The 20,064-nt window shown below is 46.1% G+C and overlaps 1 protein-coding gene across 1 annotated transcript in view; it reads right to left on the minus strand.

Moving 5' to 3' along the window:
• Positions 1-20,064, minus strand: part of CD9 (CD9 molecule) — a 33,381-nt gene that overhangs the window by 11,359 nt on the left and 1,958 nt on the right. Inside the window, exon 2 of the mRNA XM_081958658.1 lies at positions 4,786-4,888. Coding sequence (XP_081814784.1) covers positions 4,786-4,888 — 103 coding nt within the window. The remainder of the gene's footprint in view (positions 1-4,785; positions 4,889-20,064) is intronic.

The following is a 20,064-nucleotide window of genomic DNA, read 5'->3' on the forward strand; positions in this document are numbered from 1 at the left end:
GAGGAGGAGAAAAGGACATGGAAAGGGGGAAGAGAAGAAAGGAGAGAAGGAGGAAGGAGGAGAAGGAAGAGGAAGAAGGGAGAAGGAGGAGAAAAAGGAGAAGGAGAAGGAAGAAGGGAGGAGGAGGAGAAGGAGGAGGAAGAGAAGTAGAAGCAGGAGGAGGAGAAAAAGGAGAAGGAGAAGAAGAAAGGAGAAGGAGAAGGAAGAGGAAGAAGGGAGGAGGAGGAGAAGGAGGAGGAAGAGAAGTTGAAGCAGGAGGAGGAGGAGAAAGAAGAAAGAGAAGGAGGAGGAGGAGGAGGAGAAAGAAGAAAGAGAAGGAGGAGGAGGAGAAGTAGAAGTAGAAGGAGGAGGAGGAGAAGGAAGAGGAGGAGGAGAAGAAGAAGAAGAAGAAGAAGAAGAAGAAGAAGAAGAAGAAGAAGAAGAAGAAGAAGAAGAAGAAGAAGAAGAAGAAGAAGAAGAAGAAGAAGAAATTGTTATATCACATGGAAACTGCCAAGGTCCTTATTCCTTTTGTTCATGAGTTCAACCAAGGCAGCATTAACCAGGCAAGGGAGGACAACTAGTGCTGGTTTTCTGAAGGCCTGACTAAGGGTTCCTTCTGTTTCCTTCTGTTTGTGGATCTCCTAAGGGCCATCATCCGTGCCTTGACTGCACTTACACCAATAGCTATCATCTTTCCTTGCATCACCTAATCACTTTGGTGGTCCTTTTTGTCCCTTCTCATTCAGAATGATGAGCAGTTTGGCCTAGTGGTTAGGGTGCCAGCCTAGAAACAAGGAGCCTGTGAGTTCTACTCCTGCCTTAGCTAGAAAAACCAGCTGGGTGACTGTGAGCCAATCACTAAGAGACTATGAGTTCTAGTCCCACCTTAGGCAGGAAACCCAGCCGGGTGACTTTGGGCCAATCACCAGGAGACTGAGAGTTCTAATCCCGCCTTAGGTATGAAACCAGCTGAGTGACTTTGGGCCAATCACCAGATTTGTGAATTCAAATCCCACCTTATTTGGGAAAGCTGGCTGGGTGACTTAGGGTCAGTCACTCCATCTCAGTAATAGCGAATGTTTTTGGCACTGTGTGCCCATGCTTGATATGCTCTATGCATGCATGCGCGTGCCGGACCAGCCAGCTGGTCTTTGGTTTTCCGGTGCATGTGAAGACTAGCTGGTTGGTGTGCATGCATGCGCCAGAAACCCAAAGACCGGCTGGCCGGCGTGCGCATACCAGAGGTGGGTTCCTACCGGTTCCTACCAGTTCGGCCGAATAGGTAGTAACTCAGCTGGCCACGCCCCTGAATCGGTTCTATCAGCGGCGCTATCTTGCTTTGTGCTTCTGCGCATGGGCAGAAGCATTTTTTACCTACTGCCCATGCATGCATAGAGCGCATCAAGCATGTCCCTGAGCGAACCAGCAGTAGAAGCCGGGATCCACCCCCGGCGCATACACACTGGCTAGCTGGTCTTTGGGTTTCCTATATCCAGGTGTGGAAAAACCAGCTGACTGGTGTGCAAGCACACACCGGAAACTAGCTGGTGATGGCATGCACGTCCACAGAGAGGGCTCTGCGCACCACCTTTGACAGGCGTGCCATTGGTTCGCCATCACGGCTCTATCTCAACCCAACCCACCTCACATGATGGTTATTGCGGGGAAAACAGGAGAAGTATAAAGTACCTTTGCCATCTTGAATTTCTTCTCAAGTAATAAAGGCAGGCTAACACTCTAATACATGAACAAATAGGGTCCCAACTACAATTGCCTATCGAAGTCCACTCACCAGACCTACCATTTAAAAAATTTAAAATAATAATTTCAAGATGGAAATGGACCTTTTCTGAAGGGCATCTACATTTTTTTTTTTGCGGTATTGCCAAGCGTTACCAGGATAAACAAATACTACCCTAGCAGCTTCGGCTATTGTTCTCTTCCATCCCTCCAATTTCCACCCGCGAAAACGACTTGCACAATTTTTTTTCTCCCATAAAGGAAGCCAAGGACGTTTGCTGGCAAAATGCAATCGAAAGCGTTTATCAGTTCATGGCTGTCTGTTTTGCAAACATGCTTTTATTATCTTTAGAAAAGCACTTCCTGGTTGACTTCAAAGGTAAAACTGAGCGTTTCGGACTGGGCATGCCTTTAAAAAAAATGCTTCAGGAGACCTCACACAAACTCCGTAACTGAAACAAAACAAAAAGATTTTGTCTCTGTTTGGAAGCTCCAACTAATGTTTGTACACTCTTTCCCCCCAAATTCACACAGAAGCTGAAAAGAAAAGCATGCATCGGTTTTAGCGGATAATTTTGCTCAGATCAGCAAAAAAAAAAATCCCTTTCACCGCTCTCGTTAAGGCTTATTTACAAGACATTTTCTTGCATTAAAATTGGTTTTTCTTCCAATTTGCCAGCGCTGGATTTGTCAGGGATTTTTTTTAAAAAATGGAAAAACAATCCTGAAATGTTTTGAACTTGAAAAGGAATTCGACAACCCCAAAGCCAAACCTCTGGGTTTTCCATTGGGGAAAAAGTGGCTAACCTGGAATGTCAAGAATTTGAAAAGTCCAGTTTTGAAAAAGCTCAGCCTAAACTAACATTTTGGCCACTGGTAGCTGGACCGGCAGTTACTCAGTAGAATTCCCTAGTTGAGTTACTGCCGGTCCAGCTACCAGTGGCCAAAATGTTAGTTTAGGCTGAGCTTTTATATATATTCCCTAGTTGAGTTACTGCCGGTCCAGCTACCAGTGGCCAAAATGTTAGTTTATATATAGTTTATATATATCTGTATCATTTTGCAAACTGTGATATTTCTCTGTGCCATATGTGTTCCGAAGACGTCTCCGTGATCATGTGCCCAGCATGACTAACCACCAAAGGTGCATGGAACGCTGTTACCTTCCCACCAAAGGTGGTGCCTATTTTTCTACTTGCATTTTTTCCCCTGCGCCTCGGCTGTTTTCCTCCTGCGGAAGGCGCTTTCTCTGTAAACGGTGCGCGTGTGCAAATCACGCGCAAAGCGAACTGATTGTTAAACCGGTAGGATCACACCCCTGACTATTTAGCTCGGGAGGCAGAGGGAGCGCATTGCTGGAAGCAACGTGTGTGTGTGGGTCGTGGCCAGGTGTTTCTTTGTGCTTCTGGAACTCTGCAGCTTGTGCATTTAATGCAGTTGCGGAGAGAGTTTATGTTCGTGTTTGGAGCAGCTGGTTATCTGTCAGGTGGACTAATAAGCCATTTCCTTGAAGGTTAGTTTGGAATATGATCCCCTGCACTCCTGGCTTGGACAATTCCTGTGACTTCCCCTTGCAAGCCCACCGGACCTGTTGAGAAACCTCAGCGGAGGTCCCTAACCTCAGAAGGGATTTTGAGCTGTTTCTTTTTGGAACTTATCCAAGCAAAACCTTTATTTTCAAGACTGTTTTGGTTTGGCTGTGAACACTGTTGGTTATCTATTTGGTCTCCAGCCAGTTACCATCCTAAGCTTGCAGCTGGGGGCTAGCTGAAAAACCTGAAATGGAGCTGTTGAGGGAACAGACTGAATAAAGCTCTCTACACCAATCCTGACATGTGGGTGAGTGGCGGAAGCACAACACCCATCTTAACGCGCCCCCCTCCCCCTCTAAGTGTCAACCTTGAAGCTGATCTGGCCAGAGCCATTTTGAGGCTTCGGTGTTGCCACACTGGAGCTCAGGGATAGGGAGGAGGGGAATAGAGATAGCTGGGGTTTTGTAGCCAAAACAAAACACATTCTCCTGGGAACCAAGGACATTTCTGCACAGGTGGCTGGAGAGAGGAGGAGGGAAGTTACCAGGCAACCGGACGGCACCTTGATTGGATCATGTGGCTGAGTGTTTGGGAAAACAGGAAAAACTTTCACTTTTAATGAGGTGAAAACTGCAGGAACATTCAGAGTCGGTTTTCACCAGCTTGCGCCAATATAAGATGTCCAATAAAAGTACTGTATTTTTCGGAGTATAAGACGCACCGGAGTATAAGACGCACCAAGAGGCAATTTAAAAAAAAAAGTTTTTGCATTCCCAAAAATGGCCCTTATTATTTTTTTTTCAAAAAAGAAAAAGAAAAAGACATGAATAGCCTTTAGAAGGCTTGTAGAGTACTCCTGGGGAGTGGGGGTGAGGCCCCAAATGAACAAAAAAAAAACACCCATTTTTTTGTGAAAACGGGCCCATTTCTTGTCAAAAGTTTTTAATGCATAGCCTTTAGGAGGCTTATAGAGTGCTCCTGGGGGCGGGGGTGGGGCAAAATTGGGCAAAAACTGCCCATTTTCACTCATTTGTGCCCTCCCCAGCCCCCAGGAGCCCTCTGAAAGCCTTCTACAGGCTCTGCAGGGCCATTTTGGTGAAGGGGGCGGGGTTTCAGGAGGCAAAAAAATGCCGTATTCAGTGTATAAGACGCACCCAGATTTTCACCCTCTTTTTTGAGGGAAAAAGGTGCGTTTTATACTCCGAAAAATACAGTATTCTTTGAGAAACCTATCTGCCTCGGAGTTCTGTTTGCTATGGGTATGTTACTTGGAACCCCGACACCAAGTTTGAAAAACTACTGTCTTCTGAAAAAGGACAGCTGATGTTTAATCCTCGGTCTATGTGCCTAGATTTTGTTTTTCCTGATCTAACATAACTTCACAGGAACTCTCGAGGTACATTATTTAATTTTCAGCCCTCTCTCTCTACACCAGGAGCTTCTTCTTAAATTATCCTCTGCGACTCCCCCAATAAGCCTTTCAGAAGCCGCTGCTTCTCTCTACAAATCTGAGAAGGTCTTGGTGATTTACCTGCGGAGAAAGCCGAAACATCTTCTTTCGAATTCAAGAAGTCTTTGGTCTGTGGATCAAAGCGAAGCCATAGTCCAACTGCGAGGACAGCTGTGCCAGCAAGCTGTGGAGAAGGGAAGACAAAGAGATTCCGTGTTTGAAGTGGCTTGAATTACCCACTCAGGACAAGCACCAAGTCCGCCTGGTTCAACCCACTCTCGACTTTCAGTTCTGTGTGTCTGGGCACAAGCTTCCATGGAGGGAATTTTTCAGGAAAGGTCTCTAGGAGCTGCTTAAGAAAACCCCTGGGGTAGAAACAACGCCCACCCCCTGCTAATTGATAACAGGTCCCATCCTAAAGGATGCACATAACCCCAGCTTCATCCACCAGCTGTCACATCCTAAGCATCATTTTCCCTCTGGCAGCTCTGAACCACTACCATCAGTTTAGAAGCAGATAGGAAGGAAGACGGTTAGAAGTGGGGGATCATTAAAATGGATCCAATCAAGCCCAAAGAAGCAACCTAGAACAATGGAGACATTTCCTGACAGTGAGAACAATTAATCAGTGGAACAACTTGCCTCCAGAAGTTGTGAATGCTGCAACACTGGAAGTTTTTAAGAAGAGATTGGACAACATTTTGTCTGAGATGGTATAGGGCAGGGTGTCAAACTCACATTTTCGGCCAGCAGAGTGCTACTGGAGGCCGGCGAGGTGATCAATGGGCCGCACGGAGCCTCAGGACGCCTGTTATGGTCTATTTTTGGCCAACAAGTGTGCTGCTGGAGGCCGTGGAAGGGAAAAATAAGGTGCCATTTTGGCTGCTAAAGTGCTGCAGGAGGTGTCCGTCCCTTCTCCTCCCAGCCCCCCACTGGCCCATGGAGGAGAACTACAATGCTGATCTCGCCTTCAAAGAAATCCAGTTTGACACCTCTGGTATAGGGTTTTCTGCCTGAGCAGGGGGTTGGGCTAGAAGACCTCCAAGGTCCCTTCCAACTCTGTTATTCTAAATTCAAATTAACAGGAGGCAACGGAAGCAAGGAAGTGTGATTATCATGTTGCATCTGCAAAATGAACCGGTGTTCCACCCCACATGATCTTCTTTCTCACAAGGAGGATGCAAAGGGGGAATCCCAACAGCTGAAGAATCTACATCAGGAGTGTCAAACTTGATTTAAGTGAGGGTCACATCAGGGTTGTGTTTGATCTCGGAGGGGGGGGGTGTTTGTGTGTGGGTGTGGGTGTGGTGGGAGTAGTCATGGTGGGTGTGGCCAGCTCGTTGTCACTTGTGTCGAGGGTGCCTATGGTGGCCCAAGTGCTCTGCAGCCCTCCCAAGCGCTGTTTTCACTGGCAGAAGCACCGCGGACTGGTCCTTCTCTGTTTCCAGGGTGGCACCGCAGGCCAAATCTAAGCACCCCGTGGGCTGGATACGGCCCCCAGGCCTTGAGTTTGATACCCCTGATCTAGATCGTTCTTGGTGGACAAACTGCATCGCAGCTGCCTCGGCCCATCTTCCTCTTTTTGCGGTTTTGCCATGAGGGATTCTTTCTGGTCCCTCATGGCGAGGGCTTCGGCGGGATCAGAGCTCACTACGTGCTCTCTGAGCTGGGCCTCCAGGAGTTGTAGAAGGTGATTGATTGACGCTACAAAGGGGAAACAGACCTGGAACTTGGACCTAGTTAAGTGCTTATCAAATTGTTCAGCCAGGTGGCATCGTAAAAATAACAGGCTATTTATGCAGTTTTTGCAATTACCCGGGAGTCACTCCCTGACACCTGGAGGTGTTTTAATGCCTGCGCTCGGCTCAACTGTAGCTCCACGCGTGGATGACAAAAGTCCAACTTTCCCATTACTGAGAACGTCTGCCCCTCCGTATTCTGAACCCCCTATCAGTTTTGAAAGTTTTACGTCAATTTCACAGCCTTCCTAGTTTATTTTTCTAGTCTAGGCAAGCAAGGAGTTGCGTCCTGTCATCCGTCCCCCCCGCCAAGTCTTGCCTCATCAGCCCACAGCTGAAGTACATCATTGTTCCCCCTGCCGATTTCCACACCACAGTCTGGAGCCATAGTCACAACAGTTGAGAAAGCACGTGACGGGACAACAATGGGTCCTGCCACCGTTGGCGGTTTCAAAAGAAGAGGAACGCAGAAGTAAATCCGAATAATAACAGGTTAGGAAAATACAATTCACTGTGTTCAGTGAGGCTTGCGGGGCCCTTGGTGATCGGAACGGTTAAAATTCAGGACGGCAGGCTAACCCCGCCCACTGCCAGAGGTTCAAATCTGGTCAAGGTTGACACAGACTTCCATCCTTCCACGGTCGGTAAAATGAGGAGCCAGATTGTCGAGATGCTGACTCTGTGAACGGCTTGGAGAGAGCTGCAAAGCAGTATATAAAGCTAAGCGCTATTGCTACTTCTAGTTAGCACTATTAATGTGGTACTGGCATTTCTATCCTTCCTTTAAGCCAGGGGTGTCAAATTCAAGGGCCGGGGACTGGATACGGACCCTGAGGTGCTTAGATCTGGCCCGTGGAGCTACCCTGGAAACAGTGAAAGGACCGGTGCCTGAGCCAGTAAAAACGGAGAGCAGGAGGGCTGCTTGCGGCCGTCCCAAGCTTCATTTTCACTGGTAGAGGGCTGCAGGTGGCCGTTGCAACCGAAAGGGAGCTTGGCAGCCCGTTTTCACTGGCGGAGTGTTCGAGCCACCACAGGTGCCCACAACATGAGTGACGTCAAGCTGGCCATGCCCATACTGGCCACGCTCACCCTGCCCCTCCCCCAAGGTCAAACACAACCCTGATGCGGCCCTCGATGAAATCGAGTTCGATGCCCCTGCTTTAAGAAGGCGTAAGGGCGTATCCTTCTTTAATTGTACCCCCTCCTCCCCATACACAAGCCCCCCAAAGACCTTGAGAGATGGGTGGACTGAAAGGATGGTTAGATCTCAACTTGGTGGTGGAATGGGGGAGGGACGACTTGAACCCAAGTCTCTTCACCCCACTTCATGGCTTCACTTCAAAAATCTACAGAGCCCATTTTGTAATCCAAGGGAAATTGAGGACCCCAATGAAGAGAACTTAAGAACCAGGATGGGACCAGAATCCAGTCATAAAATAACCATGGTTTGTAGAGGAGGAGGGGAAAAAGGAAGCATTGCAAAGCAGGGCGATTAAGTCAATGAATTAAACGTTGTCATGATAAGGAAGAACGCAGAGGAACCAAAAAAAAGAGCTTTCGGGAAATCTGGGTTGCGTACGGTAAGCTGGGGCTGGAGTGGCCAAAATGAAGCAATAATTAAAATGAAGCTTAGACTTGGGAAACAATAGCAGAGTGGAGGAATGCGGTCACCTCTCCCTGAGGAATGACAACAACAAAAATGACAGTTTTCCGGGACCTCTGCTACCAACAGAGAACAGCCTGAGGCAGAGAGAACAGAAGACAACTTTCCAGAACTTGTGGAATCTTTGGATGTTTGGTCACAGTCAGGGGTGGGCTTCAAAAACTTTCAGCAATGGGTTCTCTGCCCCGGTTGCTGGGTGGGCGTGGCCTAGTCAGCCTCCTGCACCATGGTGGGCAGAGGGACATTTTTGCCTTCCCTGGCCTCCGGAGGCTTTTCTTGAGCCTCTAGGTGGGTGAAAGCTGGCTCCCCCCGGACTCCAGAGGCCCTCCGTAGACCGGAAACAAGCTTGTTTCTGGTCTTCAAGAACATCTGAGAGGCCCATTTCCTCCTCTCCCCGAGCCTCCGCGCAGGCCCTGCACTTATCTCGCATCCAAAACGGGCCGCGTGGAGACTCCTGGGAGGAGCCAGGCAGGAGGGGAGGGAAGGGGTGGGATGGTGGGGCCAGCAGGGGTGGGATTTGCAGCTTCTCCAAACTGGCCATAATGTTAGCTACGGACGGAGCCGTAGCTAACATTATGGCCCAAAAGTGTTTTTTCCAAACGTCAACTGGGCTTATAAGTAGGCTTTGACCTGCAACAGTTCATTTAGCGACCGTTCCAAGTTGCAACGGCCCTGAAAAGTGTGACATGACCATTTTTCAGAGCTACAAACTTTCTAGTATCTCCATGATCGTACGATCAAAATTCAGACGCTTGACAACTGACACGTATTTATGACAATTGCAATATACCAGGGTCATATGATCCCCTTTTGCGACCTTCCAACAAGAAAAGTCAATAGGGAAGCCAGATTCACTTAACAACCGGGTTATCAACTCATGAACTGCAGAGATTCACTTAGCAACTGCAGCAAGAAAGGGCGTAAAACGGTGCAAAACTCACTCCGCAAATGTCTCACTTAACAGCAGAAATTTTGTTTTCGATTGTGGTTGTGGAGTATCTTTTGTTTCCCCACTCAATAAGCCAAGATGAAAACCTGCTCAATAAGCCAAGATGAAAACCTATTCAATAAGCCAAGATGAAAACCTGTCAAATATAGCACATTGTGCAACTACTAGACCATCGGAAAAACCCAATGACTTCTCCACTTCTCACCCGCTTCCCAGTTCATGCCTGCTTTACTGGAACCGAAAGGGAATTTCAGACTTGAGAATCCTTGAGGAGATGGAGATGAAGCCAGCTGTCTACCTTCTCCGTGCCCTGGAGGAAAGGCGTGGAAGACGCTTCTGAAGAAGACTAGAGCAAGGAAGAGCAGCAGGGATGCAGGAAGAAGACCAGGCTGTTCTCCAAGCAGAAAAGTCCAGTTTCTTGGTTGTAAGTTGAAGACTTCCTGTATTCCATAACTGAGCAAAATACATTTGAAACTGATTCTCTTTGTGTATTTATCCATTTGTTATTGCAGAGTTTATTACCCCAATGAGGCCGTCGAAATGATGTCCCGGTGTTTGGAGGCCGTACGGGTCTGGATGGATGGCAACCGACTAAAACTCAACCCTTCCAAGACGGAGTGGCTGTGGCTTCCGGCCCCCCGGTTCAACCAGGTGCTTCCATCTCTGGCCATTGGGGGCGTGCAACTAGCCCCCATGGAACAGGTGCGCAATTTGGGCGTCCTCCTAGATGCCCGGCTGTCCATGGATGACCATGTAACAGCCGTGGCTAGGGGGGCGTTCCATCAGGTCCGCCTGATGCGCCAATTGCGCCCCTTATTGGACCGGGATGCCCTACACACAGTCACCCATGCGCTAGTGACGTCTTGCCTGGACTACTGCAATGCTCTCTACATGGGGCTTCCCTTGAGATGCACTCGGAGACTACAGTTGGTCCAGAACGCGGCCGCGCGGGTGATTATGGGGAGGTCTAGATACTCCCCTGTAACACCTCTCCTGCGCGAGCTGCACTGGCTTCCTGTGGTCTACCGAGTGCGTTTCAAGGTTTTGATTATGATCTTTAAAGCGCTTCATGGCATAGGACCTAGTTACATGCAGGATCGCATCCTGCCCCACACATCCCTACGACCAATTCGCTCACACAGAGAGGGACTTCTCCGGGTGCCGTCCGCCAAACAGTGTTGGGGGGCGACATCCAGGAGCAGAGCCTTCTCTGTGATGGGCCCAGCCCTGTGGAATGACCTCCCCCGTGACATCAGGATTATTTCCGATCTCCGCTCCTTCCGTGTACAGTTGAAGACCCACCTCTTTCAATCATCCGGCCTGGCTCAACCGTAATCTTTTCATATTCCTCCTGACTGTCTTTTTTAAATTTTAAATTTTTATTGTATATTGGATTTTTTATTTGTTAATGGTTTTAATTTGTCTTAATGTTTTAATCTATTACCTCCTCCGTGCATGTATGTCTTTGTATATATGTATGTTTATATATGTCTTGGTGTACGCCGCCCCGAGTCCTGCCCGGAAAGGGAGCGGCTAATAAATCCAAATTTATTATTATTATTTTTTATTATTACTGCAGAGTTTTCTCATAAAGTGTCTTTTATTGCTTGTATCAGGCCAAGGATGAAAAGATTGGGCATGCAGAAATAGGTCTACCATAGGAGACTATAATTCAATATATAGGCTCATTTAAATAGCTACTTTTATAATTTGTTGTTGTTTGTTAGTCGCAAAGTCGTATCCGACCCATCGTGACCCCATGGACAATGTTCCTCCAGGCCTTCCTGTCCTCTACCATCCTCTGGAGTCCATTTAAGCTCACTCTGACTGCTTTGGTGACTCCATCCAGCCACCTCCTTCTCTGCCATCCCCTTCTTCTTTTGCCCTCCATCTTTCCCAGCATGAGGCTCTTCTCCAGGGAGTCCTTCCTTCTCCTTAGGTGGCCAAAGTATTTGAGTTTCCTCTTCAGGATCTGACCTTCTAAAGAGCAGTCAGAAGGCTTCCAGAGAGCTCCTGGGGGCTGGGGAGGGCAGAAATGAGTGAAAAACGGGCCGTTTTTTGTTCAATTTTGCCTCCCACCCCCCAGCTCCCAGGAGCACTCTATAAGCCTCCTAAAGACTATGCATGCCCTCTTTTTGAAAAAAAAATGGGCCTGTTTTCACGAAAAACGGAACGTTATTTGGTGGTCTGCAGTGCAAAAACTTTTTTTAAAAATTTGCCTCTTCAAAATCTTGGTGCATCTTATACTCCGGTGCCTCTTATACTCCGAAAAATACAGTACATGGAGTTTAACAATGACTGGCAGATTTTAAAACAACCCAGTATATTCAGTATAATTAAACAAATGTTATATTGTAAGCCACCCAGAGTCACTTTAACAGTGAGATGGGTGACATAAAAAGGTAAACTAACAAATAAATGAAATATTGAAAACTTTAACCTAATTCTATGTTTGTAAACTGCCTGTTCGTCTACTTTGTTTTATTTTCTCTCTCTCCTTGCTTCCTTTATATGTGTCTTTTCCTTTTTTTCTTTCTCCTTTTCTTAATAAAAATAAAACAATAAAAAGAGAAGTTATAGTCCTATTAACACCTGCCTGGAAAGGCAAGCGTTACCTATTTTTTAGCATCCTGTGAACCTTTTCTGTTAGGCAGCTCAACCTAAGGGATTGTTGTTGGTTTCATTCACCCAAACTAAAACCCCTTTTGCAATTCCGAAGTTGTGAGAGTGAGATGCTAAATTCTGATTTTCATCAGCCAATTAACATTAAATTCCAGCCCAGATTAGTAGCAAAACCTGTTTCCCAACTGGTGCCGTTGGCCAAATGAAAATAGGTTCCGCGTGAAACTCCTTTTTCTATGTTAATGTGTGTGAGTTTCGTTTTGGACTTTGCAAAATGAAATAAAGGTAGTCCATGATTTAGGACAACGGAACCTCAAATTTTCATTGCTTTTTTAAAAATAAAATTAATTTTATTTTTAGATAAACAATCCATTTTCCATCACCCAGTGTGTCATCTGGGTACAAATATTTTGTGCCAACATTAAAATATACAATCTTATTCATTATTTAATCTCATCTTGGCTTAATTTCCAATACCTTAAGTATCTAATATTATAACAATCACTGTGATTTATTTAACTCTAATAGTTATGCGCCAGAGTACCCGGAAAACCACCTGAAAAAGGCCCAAAAAATGGCCTGAAAAGTGCCCAGAGTCCGTTTTCAGGCTGTTTTCAGGCCAAAAATGGCCTGAAAAATGATCTGAAAATGGCCTGAAATTGCCAAAAATCAGGCATGCGTGTGCCGGCCAGCTGGTCTTCTGGTTTCCGGTGACTTTGGCACACCAACATGTGTTCCGCTTTGGACACTCAGTGCTGAAAAGGTTTGCCATCACTGCTCTAGAAGATAACAACATTATAACCTCGATATTTTTTACTTTTACACAGTAGCATGCCTTAGCCATTTCGAGAACAATGAGCCTATCTAATTAGCAAAAACAAAATCAAAGTTTTGGCTACCAAATGAGAAGGAAGGACTCACTGGAGAAGAGCCTAATGCCGGTCAGTCCTAGAGGAGATCATCCCTGACTGCTCTTTGGAAGGCCAGATCCTGAAGATGAAACTCAAGTGCTTTGTCCACCTAATGAGAAGGAAGGACTCCCTGGAGAAGAGCCTCATGCTGGGAAAGATGGAGGGCAAAAGAAGAAGGGGACGGCAGAGAATGAGGTGGCTGGATGGAGTCACTGAAGCAGTCGGCGTGAGCTTAAATGGACTCCGGAGGATGGTAGAGGACAGGAAGGCCTGGAGGAATGTGGTCCATGGCACCGTGATGGGTCGGACATGACTTCACAACTAACAACAACAACAAAATCAAAGTTTTGTTTTTTCATTTTCATCGCAAGCCCAAAATCCGGATGTGATTTCCAAACAGGGACGAGGTTAAATATATTCTCTTCTCGGGATAAAAGAACCCATTTCACCCTCTCTGTAAGACGGTTGTTAAATGAATCTTGCCTCCCCATCGTCTTTGCTTGCCGGAAGTTCGCAATAGGAGATCACGTGACCTCGGGACGCGGCAACCGTTCATAATTACAATTCAGTGGCCAGGCGTCTGAATTTTGATCATGACGACGCAGCCCAGGTCGTACAATAAGCGTGAGAAATGGTCACAAGCCACTCATTTCAGGGTCGTTGTAACTTCGGTCAGTAAATTTTTTTTTTAATAAGTTGAGGACTATCTGTAATTAACTCTGCAGAGATGGGAGGGGGGCAGTGGTGAGATTCAGCCAGTTCGCACTTATTCGGGAGAAATGGTTGTTAACTTTCTAAGCAGTTCGGAGAAGCAGTTGTTGGAAGAAATCTCCTTTTGTTTTTTCCCACTTTACAGGGCTAATCCCGTAAGGAAGGCAGGAAGAAAACATTCTGGTGTTGTTTCTAGCCTAATCTTTATTGCCCTGCTTACAGAAACTGCCTCTCTGGTTAACCCTTATTACATTGTAACAACTAAGGCGAAGCAGCTATCGACGGGAGTGACGTTGAGTTGGCCACGCCCACCCAGTCACATGACCACCGAGCCACGCCTACCCAACTGGTCATTAGGACAGAGAACCAGTTGTTAAATTATTTGACTCCCACCACTGGAGGGGGGATATAACTGGCTTGAACGAAGGAAGATGGCAGGAGGGCGTTTTGGAGGCCCAGCTATAAAAGCAATTAATAAAAGCTGAAGAATTTACAAGTGGAGGACATTCTATGTTTTGATAAGGCCGGTTCCTTCCTGTTTTTTTTCCTACTTCTTTTTAAAAAGTGCAAGCTTGCCTTCCTGCCGTTTGAAGAGTTGCGGTCAGTAATGGGAGCTGGGAGATTTCTTCACAGAAGACACTCCTCTTTATAAAACGAATGCTTTCACAGGATTAAATAATGAAGGGGGGGGGAAGCAATCTATGCAGTTTCCACGCCACCATTAACCTTTCTCGGATAATAGCTTTGGGGCAACAGCAGACAAACAGTTCTTTGGCACTGAACGGTTTTTAACAGCATGAGAAAATATATTCTGTCCGTCCAGGCAGTAATGTCTGATATAACTGATTATTAATGCTGAGCGGATCATTTTTCAAAATCGTTAAGATTAAAAAGCAAAACTTCAGCTAATTGAGTATTGCCTCCCAATTTCAAGAGGAACAATTCGATTAGTTTACGCCGCGCGGTACCACCAGCAGGTACCGGAAATTTGAAATAAACTCTGCTGATGAAAGTGTAGGTTGAATAGTTTTAAGATCCTAATTAATTTAATATCCCCTGGTTTTTTTCCCCCAAAAAAATCTACACCACAGCTTGTTGCTTAATTAAACAAGCATGTTGTTTTGTTAAAATTGAAAATACTCAGGATTTTAAAGTATACATCTGATTGAACGTAGAGCAGGGGGTAGGGTCAATGGTCAACTCTTATTGGGCCTCTGCTGAGTGGAATTTCCAATGTTTTTTATGCTGCTTGCTTCTAAGTTTTAAGCAATAGCGATTAGACTTATATGCCGCTTCGTAGTGCTTTATAGCACTCTCTGGGCGGTTTATAATGTCAGCATATTGCCCCTCAACAATCTAGTCCTCATTTTACCCACCTCTAAAAGAGGTAAGGTTGAGTCAATCTTGAACTGGTCAGGATCAAACTCTTGACTGGGGGCAGAGTTAGTCTGCAATAGGGCATTCTGTCAGACTTTTGGAAGAGTGACTATTATTATGAGATAAATCCAGGAGCAAAACACAGCACACAGCACCTTTATACAGTTAATAGTGGTTTATATACAAACATATACAAACATATACATGGAGATAAATCCCTTACCACTCAGCTACGAACACAAGGAGAGAAATGAGATACACAACGAGAGAAATGCCCTCTAATGGCATATATGGCATATATAGACACCTCTTAAAAAGGGTAAATGACTTGTGTGGACCCTATCAGAGTCTTAAAGAGGCTATGCCTAGTTTGCTGAATCATCCTCATTGCATCAGTTTACAGATTACAACCTTACATCATCTGGCAGCTATTAAATCCTCATTACCTGACACATTCTAATCACTGCATCATCAGGTGAAACCTGTCAATTACCAGCAAGGTTCAAAATGGTGGGGAATTTCCCTGAGCTATCCCAGGCCCGTTTTCAATCTTACCTCCCAGAGCACCGATCAAAATCAAGATTTAACGGATCCCTCTGAATGTGTTCACCTTTGCACTGAATCTGAGACTTCAGATGGCTTTAAGAAATGAAGAAGTAGACCAAAACCTGGGATCTTCTCCATCAACAAAGGACAACTATTTTCTGCTGAGTTTTACCTTCCCTGGAAGCATCTGCTGAAGCCAACTGGCCAAGCCAGGTTGGGGCTTCCCTTTCACTCTTTCTGCTAAGCTTCTTCCTTTCCACCCAAGACGAAATTTGGCGTGTACTAAATGCCTTTGTGAGTTATACTTGAAAGTTGTCTGAGAATGGGATAATAGTTGGCCAAAGACTTCACACAATCCTCAAAGCTCATGTTGGAAAAGCCAGACCTACAAGTAATACCAGTCTTCCTTCGCCTATATCAAACCACATGGAAGTTAGAAGCAAAAGAAGAGTGGGTCAACCTATTTCCCAAAGCACCAGAAGGCAGGACAAGAAGCAATGGATGAAAACTAACCAAGGAGAGAAGCAACCTGGAATGAAGGAGAAACTTCATAACAGTGAGGACAATTAACCAGTGGAACAGCTTGGCCTCCAGAAGTTGTGAGTGCTCCAGCACTGGAGGTTTTTAAGAAGAGATTGGGCAGCCATTTGTATACGGTCTCTTACTAGAACATGGGGTTGGACTAGATGACCTCCAAGGTCCTTTTCCAACTCTGGTAGTGTTCTAAGTATTCTAAATTATAGAAAAATACAGCATCCTGGAGAACTTAAGTCCATAAAATGAAATGTCCCCATGTTTGAGAATTATGATCCATGTATTGTGAGGGTCGATGAGCATTGTGGAAAGAAACCTTTTGACAGATAAAGCTAAAGGTTCCCCTCACACATATGTGCTAGTCGTTCCCGACTCTAGGGGGTGGTGCTCATCTCTGTGTCAAAGCCGAAGAGCCAGTGCTGTCTGAAGACGTCTCCGTGGTCATGTGGCTGGCATGACTAAATGCTGAAGGCGCATGGAACACTGTTCCCTTCCCACCAAAGGTGGTTCCTATTTTCCTACTTGCATTTTTACGTGCTTTCGAACTGTTAGGTTGGCAGAAGCTGGGACAAGTAATGGGAGCTCACTCTGTTAAGCGACGCTAGGGATTTGAACCACTGAACTGCCGACCTTTCTGATCGACAAGCTCAGCATCTTAGCCACTGAGCTAACTACACCGCTGTAATTTCGCGTTTCTGCTCAACCAAATTGCAGGTCCCGATGGGGTCCTCATTCCAGCAACATACAAGACCTTTTCAAGTATAGTATAGCCTTTATTGTCATTGTACATATGTGTATACAACGAAATTAGCTTTTGCCTCACTGGTGCAATCCATGACAACCAATACAAACAACATAAATAGGACAGAGGCTAATCCCTTTGCAAGTAATTAGTGGGGGGGAAAGGAGAAGAAGAAAAAGGAAGGAGAACCTGTTAAAGAAGCCCAGAAAACAGTTTCAGACGGTGAACTGGGCATAGTGGAGTGGTCACAACTCAAGCTTTCAAAAGCTCTGTCCCATCACGCACAAGAACGACACCTGCTCCATTTCTGCTTCCCATAAATCAATTGATTTCCCATAAATCAATTGCTTCCCACTCTTGCTGCCAACTGCGAGAAAGGGCTCATTGTGAGCTATCTGGTTGAGTTCCCTATCATCTATCTATTCACTAAGCCCCAGTTGTCTATTCTGGTCTGTGAATGACGAGTCCATTTCTGACAGCATGGAAACAGAGCACAGCCCCACCCAAGGAACCGAGGGCAGGCAGAGACAAGTTTTCAGAGACACCCACAAACCCTGGCAATCCCTTTTCCTTTGCTACACTGTGAATGGGAGACTTAAGGAACATGGAAAGAGATACTTGGCCAACCCGAACTTGAGCCCCTATCTGCAAGTACTGGCTTCTTCCGTGGAATGCATTTTGCTTCTGTTTGTCCTAGGCAGGGAAAAAACCACAATTCAGCAGGAATCCAAGGCCATCCGGGACCACCCACACGTCTCCAGTCAACCAAGATGATTGAAGGCCTGGAGATTAAAACATATGAAGAAGAATGCTTGCAGGAGTTGGGTTTGGCTAGACCTAGAGCAGTGATGGCGAATCTTTTTCCACAAGTGCCAAAAGCGGGGGGGAACGCAGGGGGGAGGTGCGCGGGCATGCCACACCCATAATGCTATGCGTGCGACACACACCCTCTCCGCTTTTGGCACATTTTTTTTGTCCTCCCCAGGCTCCAGAGGCTTTCTAGGAGCCTAGGGAGGGCGAAAACACCCTTCGGACACCTCAGGAGCTTCCCTGAAGCCTCCGGAGGGCGAAAAACAGACCTACAGAGAACCTGGAAGTTTGGGAATGGTGACTTTGGGTTTGTCCATAGGGCCGATTTTCAACCTCCGGAGCCTTCAGGGAAGCCAAAGGCCCCTGAACGCTCCGGAGGGCGAAAAACAGTCCTACAAGCAAACCGGAAATCCGCTCCTGAACTTCCAGTTTGTCCATAGGGCTGGTTTTTCATGCTCTGGAGGCTTCTGGAGGGTGAAAAATGGCCTCAAAAGAAGGCCAAAGTCATCTGGCCAGCGTGCACATGTGCGCTGGCCAGCTGACAGGGTAGAGCCTCGCTTGCTCTAACAAATAGCTCTCCGTGCCAGCTATGGCACGCATGCCATAGGTTCGCCATCACGGGTCTAGAGAAAAGAAGGACTAGAGGGACACAAGAGCAATATTCCAGTATTTGAGGGGCTGCCCTAGTGGTGAAATCTTTTTTTTTTTGCTACTGGTTCTGTGGGCGTGGCTTGGTGTGGAGGGGTCATGTGACCGGGTGGGTGGGGCCAACTATTTCCCACTTTTTAAACCATTTTTTTTCCTGCCGGTTCGGCAGGAAATAGACAGGGGGGGGAAATGCTTTAAAAAGCTTCGGAGGATCTTGGAAGCTTTTTTTAATTATCGGTTCACAGAAACAGCGGCAATCGTCCCTACTGGTTCATCCAAACCAGGCCGAACCAGGAGGATTTCACCCCTGGGCTGCCCACAAAGAAGAAGGGGGTCAACCTATTCTCCAAAGCACCAGAAACAATGGATGGAAACTCAAGGAGAGAAGCAACCTGGAATTAAGGAGAAACTTCCTAACAGTGAGAGTAATTCACCAGTGGAACCGCTTGCCTTCAGAAATTGTGGGTGTTTCATCCCTGGAGGTTTTTAGGAAGACACTGGACAGGCCTGTAGGAAGTTAGCACCCACCCCTCTCCTAGAAAAATGATATATTCTATGAAATATTAGAAAGGCAGAATGTTATATTTCCCTGGATGAGAAATGGAGAAACATGTTTTTTGAGGCAGGAAGCAGACTCACTCTTAACAGCTCCCACCATCCTCAATAGCCCACAGCAGATGTCTGAACTTAAGAGATAAAGAGATAGCTAGGCAAATTCACAGGCAAATGTCCTCACCCAAGATCCAATAAAGGTAGGATTAACCCTCCACCCATCTCACCACATGGCACCTGGGAAGATTACATCACCCAGCAAGCCTCAACCAAGCCTGGAACTCGGGACAGCCTACAGAGTTGCCCCTGCAGGGCCCCATGGGAGTCTGACAACCAATCAGAATACAAGCTCAAATTCAAAATCCCAGAGAGGGCATAAAACTAAGGCGCTCTCAGCATCTCTGCCCATTTTTTCCCTTCGCCCAACATCTTCAAGGCATGGGATCCTGTCCACCATTAAAACCATCTTTCCAAGCAGCCTCCATGTTTCCAGTATTTTTCTCCCCACTTGGAATTGAACCCAGAAGGACATTTCTCCCAACAGCCCTTTGTATGAAATGGTATAGTGTGTCCTGCTCGAACAGGGGGTTGGACTAGAAGACCTCTGACGTCCCTTCCAGCACTACCCTGATTGAATGGAACAGAAACGTCAATAAACACTGTATAATAAGTTCTGTATCGGAGTCAAATCTTGCGTCCTTCTCTGGTGCTTTCCCAGTCTTTACCTGGAGGGAGATTCCTTCAACCAGAAAAGTCACTGTGTACAAGTTAGGTAATCTCCCCATCTGATTAATGCTGGAAGCAGAAAATTTCACAGAGGGTGGAAAATTCTAGGAGAACTTAGTTGAGGAAAATTTTCTCATGACTCAAAAACCTTTCACGTCTCTTTCAGATAAGCAAATGAGCGTTAATATCCATCTAGATGAAGTAAAACATATTACAGAATACTCCCCAATTTTTCCTGGGGGTTCAGCAATCATTGGGGAGTTGACACAAAGGAAAATATTTTTTTTTCTTAAAGCAAAGGTGAGGCAAAACCCAATACACAACACCAAGATACACAATTCCATGGTACAAAACAGAAGGTCTAACCCAAAGTACCGTCCACACACTTAGAAAAGAAAGCATGAAGTCCTTGTTCCAAGCAGGCCTCTTCACAATTAGCTGTGTTTTCCAACAATTTAACAACTTGAAAAGAATTCCAGAGGCCTCCAACAGTGAGGTCACAAACCCATACTGTAATTATTAGACAGTATGTCTAAATACACACTTCAACTGTGTATTATGGGGTTTCCATAATACACAGTTGAAGAACAAACCCTCATTTGTGGATTGACCCAACAGTGAATAAGATAGTCAACATCTGGATCCATCTATCTAGAGCATTTTCCTATTCTGGGTGAGTTGTAGAGTCAAGGCCATGAGCAACCCAATCAGCAGGGCCAATCCTGGAGAAGGAGTGTGGATAGATGGGGCCTGGAGAAGCTCCTCAACCAATCAACTAACCAACCATCAAACCAATCAACTAACCAACCAACCAACCATCCAATCAATCA

This window comes from Natrix helvetica (genome assembly GCF_964273705.1).
Source record: "Natrix helvetica genome assembly, chromosome: 6".
Classification (NCBI taxonomy): Eukaryota; Metazoa; Chordata; class Lepidosauria; order Squamata; family Natricidae; genus Natrix; species Natrix helvetica.